A 7,184-nucleotide genomic window follows, 5' to 3' on the forward strand; every position below is an offset into this window, starting at 1 on the left:
TACAGTAGAAGCAAGTAATTGTTTTCCCAACCATCGTAAGGACACTATACTGAAAACAGCCTGTGTTTGGTCCATGAAAATTGGAGATTATCTTTGTTCTTTTTCATAAAGCATGTTAACACTTTGAATTGTAACACACTTGTTTTAGCATTTATTTAGTGAAAACAACTCTCCAAATTTCTGTAAGAGAAATTATGTTGACTGTTATTTTGTAAGCCACTGAGTGATACATTCTACATTAAACTACACTTACGAGTCCAGGACTACTAAATCAAAATCTGTATTTCTCTTTCATATTGCTGTCACTTTAACTGACCACAGTGCTATGAATCAACCAAGAAACCAAGAAAGGATTTTCAACCATACAGATGGTGCCAAAGCATCTTCTTGTATTATGGCACATATAAAATGCTCCCATGTTTTGTAAGGTTCTTCATGTAAACGTATATTTGTTGTAAAGCTCATTCAAAAAGCACTGGATGTTAAAACACATGCATGGAAATACATTATATATTTATTTTGTATGAGATACGATGTACTTTCACCATAGCCTGGATGAAGTCATAGTCACAGCTGCACTGAATTCTCCACCCTACACACCATGTATAATGTAAAAGAAGAAAGAACCATGAAAAGAACTGTGAAAACAAGAAATAATGGTAAGTTGGGGTTTTTTAAAAACAGTTTATTTTTTTCCTCATTTCTCAATTTATTTTTTCCCTAAGCAAATACAATTCAGTGACAGTCAAGCAGTAGCCAGACATTTCTGTCTATAGGTTTTTGTTTACAAGAAGATTTGTTGCTATCCTTTCTGGCATGTTGTAGAAAACTCTGCTATGTCTAAAAAGTGTACCAGGCTAATATATATATATATATATTTTAAAGAAAAAAAAGGCAAGAAAACCCCCAAACAACAAAAAAATGTAAATAAAAACTCACAAACCAACGACTTTTGAAAACTGTTTCTCTAAGAAGCAGTATTACTAGTTCGACAGTGATTAGAGCAGGGAACTGGACACTGTGCATCAAGATGTAATTAAATTGTGTCACAGTTCAATATTGGGTATTATTCAAACCAACGAATCCTTTACTGCCCTTGTTTTTGTGGAGTTAAGAGTATTCCCCTTTTGTCAACGTCTTTGGATTTCTTGGCTCAAAGAAAATGGAACTCTGTAGGGGGAGAGTCATTGGGGGCTGCATCATGGCATGTAAAATCTGGTGTGAAACAGTGGAAACTCTTCTAATGTTCATTCTCTTACAGATCTGCAGTGTGATGTGGTTTATCAGCACAGAGAGAATCATCCTCAGAAGATACTGTTCTTCCTGTTCTCTTAGAACTGAGCTTTACACTGAACATCTTTGTTTTTATTCCAATGTTTGGCCTTCCCTTGTTAAATTAAATTTAACTCCTCATTTAATTTCCTGATTTCTTGTGATCTCTTATTTGACCCATGTGCCTTGTACATACTTCTATGAGAAAAATTGTGGAAGTAATGTAAATGAAAATAAAAAGTTTCATTTCTTCACTGGTGTTCTTTGATTTAATAAAAACATACAGAAATGTAATAAAGCCCCCTGAAGCTCTGTTCTTCATCAGGTTCTGTTATGTGTTCTGTTACGTATTTATTTTAAATTTTGTTATACCACTGGAAAACAAGTGCCGCTATTAAAGTTCACTGTATTTATTTCATGGAAAATGCATTTAGTTTATTAACAAATTTACCTTTTGATAATGATACCATTTGATTTAATTAATTAATTAATTAATTAAAATTTCAGTTGAATTAAGTTAATTAGTTAAAGTTAAATTAATTAACAAGTCTACTCACAGGAGAGTTTGATCAATTTTACAAAAGTTTTTGGAAACAGTGGGCATACTCATAAAAGGCTTTGAGTGAAGAATAAGCCTTTTATAGTTGTTATTAAAGATAAAAAGACAGATACTTTAACAAATTAAATAACTTTAAAAGTGATTCAATATGCAGCTAATGTCATTTCACCAAAGTTTTGTATGTGCAGTGGTGTACTGGGTGTTTTCTTCTTTGTGTCTTTTGAACCCATTAAATGGTCGGCAGTGTTCTTGTCTCTGAAACGTTAGAAATTTGAGCTGATATTTTTAAATCTATGCCCATTTTGCAGGTAAGGAAGATGGTAAATTCTGTAAGAAGGTGACTGTTAGGATGACTATCCGCAAGAACGACTGCAGGAGTAACACACCAGTAAGTAGATAGCCATTGCAATTTCCTTCAACAGAAGAGAAGAAATATGAGATGTTAAAAAGAAAAAGAAAGGGGACTTAGATTCCCTGTTTTAATGCTTCCCTATATTCTCAGCAGTCGTTTTCTCAATAATAAAAAAAGAAGTTGTTCTGTTTGTGTGCGTTTAGGTGCATGTCGATCTCATGTCATTTCACCCTATACTGCAATTATTCTATGCAAATTGACTATTATAACTGAACCTTACCCTGATATTCTACAGCTAAAAATGGCTGCAGATGTGTGTAATTTTTCATCTGCCCAGGGACAGTGTTTAAATGCCAACTTCATGAAGAAAGGAATCCTGGGTCCTGCAAAGCTTTTTTTAGGCAGCAGCGTGAGCACACTGTAAAATGTGAAGGAAGAATGAGGCCCTATCAGTGTGTCTATCCAAGGATTTAGTGTTGGAGGAGACCAACCATGTCCTGCTGAGCAGTGAGGCTGAGAGCAGCAGCAAGGGTGCAGACAGACGTCTCGTGTGAGATGTGCAAGAGTGCCTGGAAAAGCTGTAATAAAAGAGAGCAGGGAAACAGCTGTAGCCTCTAAAATGACTCCACAAGTACATTTAGTAAAGTAAGCTTAGTTGAGAAGCCGGGAAATTTATTCTCAGTGTTTCATTGAACATAAACACAAATCCTGACTATTAAATTTGAAAAAAAATTATCAGTTTCTTTAGCCTATTTGTCTTACAGTCTATCTTACATATTTGGTATTGTTAGTAGTAATTCCCCTCAGCTTTCCAAAGGTTCAGTTCGTTTATTCCTCCGTGCTGGTATCCAGTATAACAACACTGCATCAGTGTATCGCTGAAATGAATACTGTAGGGAGTTGTGGAAAGAACATTTGGTGCTGTGTTGAAGCCAAGGTTGTTATGAATACTTCAAAATTCAAAACTGAAATTGCTCCTTTGTATGTGTTAAAATAGCGTGAATCTCTTACTGAAATGGACAGAAAAGTCATCATTGACATTAAAATTGTGACCTGTGTGGGCGTGCACTTCAGGGGTTATTTCCTGATGTAGTGAGATTTCATAAAGGGGCAGAGGAAATACATCCCCATTTTTCACTGCTTTGCTATTGGATTTGGGTGCCTAATGTCTTCAGAATTCCTTGAGAGCTCCTGACTATCTCTCCCATTCCCATTTGTTAATTATTCCCTGTGTGTGTTGGCAGGTGAACATTGTTTCGTGTGATGGGAAGTGCCCCTCAGCCAGCATTTACAACTACAACATCAACACCTACGCCAGGTTCTGCAAGTGCTGCAGGGAGCTGGGGCTGCAGAGAAGGACTGTGCAGTTGTACTGCACCAGCAATTCAACCTGGGTCAGCTACTCCATACAAGAGCCCACAGATTGCTCTTGCCAGTGGTCTTAAAAAAAAAAAAAAAAATGAAAGGAAACAGCCAGCCCAGCTGTTCCCAGCATAATTTTACAATAGTTTATCTATTAAAAACATAATAGTCAATCCTCTGAATTTCACCAGTTTACTGCAAAAGACCACAAATACATTTGGACTGTCCTAAATTTCTGAGAAGTGGCTTTGCATCATTTGTATTGTGATTTGTCTTCGCTTCCATTCACAGGGATTGTTTTAAGCATTCTTGTGATACGTGCCAACATAAAAGGTGATTTACATTAGTGACATCCAAAGAGAAGGAACACCATCTATTTTGTTCTGAAAAGCTGATCCACTCTGTGTCAATACCCCATTCTAGTTCTACATCATTGCCCTCCTCACCTGGCAGCATGTCACTATTTTGAAAGCATTGCAATCGTTCAAGTATGTTTAGTGTCTACTAAGAAAAATTCTTTGGACAACATGAGGAGAATTTTCAGTTTAAATCATATTCTTGTTGCTAAGTAGAGCATGGATAAGAAATTCAATTTAGGATTTTTTGGGTTTTTTAGTCAGGGAAAGCTTATTCATACTGATAACTGTATGTAATATTCCCTGGGAATCATTTCAGTTTCTGTAGTGTATTTTATATTGTAGTGAAAAGCATTATGGCAAGCATGTGTTTATGGAACAGATCTGCTGTCTTTAGGCTATCTAGATTAGCTATTAGTCACTTTATCTTTCTGCTAAACAATATGACATAAACTGAAAATACACAGATTGAAAAAATGAAAACCATTTTATATTCCTTTATATAGATACAACTTAAATGAAAACTTTCATCTTATGAAATGAACCATACTTAAATTGTCTCTTTAGCAGAATGAACACTGTTTAACGCTAATTTTAAAGATGTGAAAGTTCATTAGGAAAAAGAAAATGAGGATTATATATCTGCCTCGAAAAACAAAATTGAAAATCTTTGTCACCTGTATAGTAGATGCAACTTCTTATGGTAAGTTCTTGAAATTCAAAATGTACAATTGTAAGGTTTGAAATTTCAAAAGCAATTTTTTTATGAACTTGAAAAATTAATATTTTTTTGGAATGAACTAATTTTTTTCTTCTCTAAGCTGATGTTGCTATTCTGTTCTTCTTTAACAAATGTCACCCAGATAAAGCAAAAAATTCAGTAGCTTTTATTTTGTAGATTAAAATCATAGATAGCATGCAGTGATAGACTTGAGATCTATAAAAGTAAATAGATCTCACAGAATGTGTATGTTGGAAGAGACCTTCAAGATCATCTCAGTATAGCCTCTTTGGAAGCTGCTTGCCTGCAGTAAATGCAAAGAAAAATGCATTGTTAAAATCAATCATATGAACATTTTTGATATTTTGTATACTGTACATTTCATTCTTACTATATCTAATAAACAACAGGAAGTCTTATTTTGTTACAATTAATTTTGCTATCATTGCTAGAGCAGCTTACTGCCATGTGATAAAACACATTATATTTACCGATATTTTTCTTCAGTGTTGCACATGGGTAATTTTAGGTTTTGCTGATAACACAAGTAGTACATCAAGGAGGAAGACTTGCTCATGGATTTTTTTAAAAACCTACATATTTTTCTGATTTCATCACAGTTCACTTTCAGCCTCAGAAATGCAAAATTCATCTATGTAATTTTATTCAAAACAAAAACTGGAAAATGCTTGTTCATCAAACTAACAACACAACTCTGACACTGTCAGACTGTTTGTCGTGGAAAAACAGGGGGAAAAGAAGGTGAATTTCTGCACATTCTCTGTCCATATATTTTCTAAATTAACCTTCAGTTTGACTGCAACACATAGACTTTGTTTTGAGTAATTGTTGTGTAGTGATGATCATCCTTAGGTACCGAGGGCCAAAAGTGTCTTTAAGCTCTACTTGTTGTTTGTGCAGTCCCTGCTCACTTTGCAGATCATGTTCCTTTTTCAAAGCTGTCTTCTAAGTAGCAAGAAGGGACAGAATTTGGGATAAGTCCATCCTTTGGAAATCCAGGGAAAAAAATGCTGTTTATAAGTCATTGAGCAGATTTAAATCCTTGATGCCACGTGCTTTAAATTCATGCTTTGGCATTTTCAAAGGAGAAGTGCAACCTTAGTTTACCAGCTGGCAGATGCTATCCTAGAGGGCTAGAATTAATAAGAAGAGAAGTTTTTTTTGCTCTCAACCAAGGTGATACTTGTTGTGAAGTGTCAAACACAACCATGAGGGACAGAACCAGAGCAGGAATTAGGCCAACCAACATAGTTCCCTCTGTTGCAGCATGGTCCCTCCTCTTGCCACTTGAGCAGAGCGCTCATTGTTTCTAGCAACTCAAGGGAGTAACTCTGAAAAGCACTTGAGATCCAAACTTTCCGCTTTTGGTTGAAGAGAAAAGTTAATGCAGGCAGTAAGAGTAGAAAGCTGACAGCAGTGTGTCTGGTAACCATAATCAAACGCTGCTGCTGCTACTTCAGCAGTAAAATAATAAACATTGTGGTAAGTCCCTACTTCTGCTCTTGCAAACATTAGGCTTATGCTGGGAGAAACAAGGAAAAAGATTCAAACTGCCTCTGATGTGGCAGGGGAAGCTACTTCAATCCTGCCTCTGTGTTAAATTCCTTCACACCGTCCTCAGCCTGTGTTTGTTCAAAGCCACCCAGGCCCTTACCATGTATTTACCTTACACTGCATTTGCACAAAGCAGCTCAGCTGGAAAAAGATGTGCCCTATTTGTACTTCCACATCTTTGGAAACCAAAGGGACCTCGATGTGGGTTTCATCTGGCCCTTCCATGCTGGAGGTACCTGGTAACAATGACTGAGTCCTAAAACAATTTTATTTTCTTTTTATTAAAATCCTTTGCTTGAAACTGACCTGCTTAAAACTGAGGCTTCTTAAAATTTCTTTGAAAGTCTCAGAATTTTATTCCACCCCAATAACGCCGTTCTCCTCACAGGTGTTCGCGTGCATGGAGTTTCTTCACAAAACTGATTCCTAGTGTTGGGAGGGAAACATCACAGGCTTGTATTTCATTAAATCTAAGAACTAGAATCTTTCTAATGCTAGGTGGTTTTCCATCTTTGAGTAAAATATATTTTGTATTTGAGTACAGAAACATTGGTTGGTTGTTAAACAGTGCTGATTGCCCATTTTCATTTAATTTAAAATACATTTACCTCCAGCATGCTTATCCAGCCTTGATTCACAGTAAAATAAGAGATATGGCAGCTGGACTCTTGAATATTATGGATATTGGCCCTTGAGAAAGGCCTTTGAGAAGAAATATAATGATACCAATTGTGTTTTCTAAATGCTCACTCTCTGGGGTTATTAGTACATGATCTGTACTCAGGATAATGGCCTCTTGAGTAATGCTTCCTCTAATTAGTGATACGGGTGCCTGGTGGTTTGGTAAATTAATCTGAGATATTGGCATCTACTGGGCTGCAGTTTAATGTGAACTATTAGTCACAAGTTAAATAACTTACACCCCCTCAGACAGCTCTCAAGTATGTAGCCCATGAAGTCAGACCAAAATCATTCAAAAAATTTTGC

At 36.0% G+C, this 7,184-nt stretch overlaps 1 protein-coding gene across 1 annotated transcript in view; it reads left to right on the forward strand.

Moving 5' to 3' along the window:
- The window catches only part of OTOG (otogelin), a 93,430-nt gene extending 88,467 nt beyond the window's left edge, over window positions 1–4,963 (forward strand). The window contains exons 55-56 of the mRNA XM_066187638.1: window positions 2,140–2,219; window positions 3,428–4,963. Of these exons, the coding sequence (XP_066043735.1) occupies window positions 2,140–2,219; window positions 3,428–3,628 (281 nt within the window). The 3' untranslated portion in view covers window positions 3,629–4,963. The remainder of the gene's footprint in view (window positions 1–2,139; window positions 2,220–3,427) is intronic.
- Window positions 4,964–7,184: the final 2,221 nt, after the last annotated feature.

The sequence above is a fragment of the Chamaea fasciata genome, unplaced genomic scaffold (assembly GCF_029207755.1).
Source record: "Chamaea fasciata isolate MVZ Bird 193981 ecotype frontalis unplaced genomic scaffold, bChaFas1.0.hap1 SCAF_7, whole genome shotgun sequence".
Lineage (NCBI taxonomy): Eukaryota > Metazoa > Chordata > Aves > Passeriformes > Sylviidae > Chamaea > Chamaea fasciata.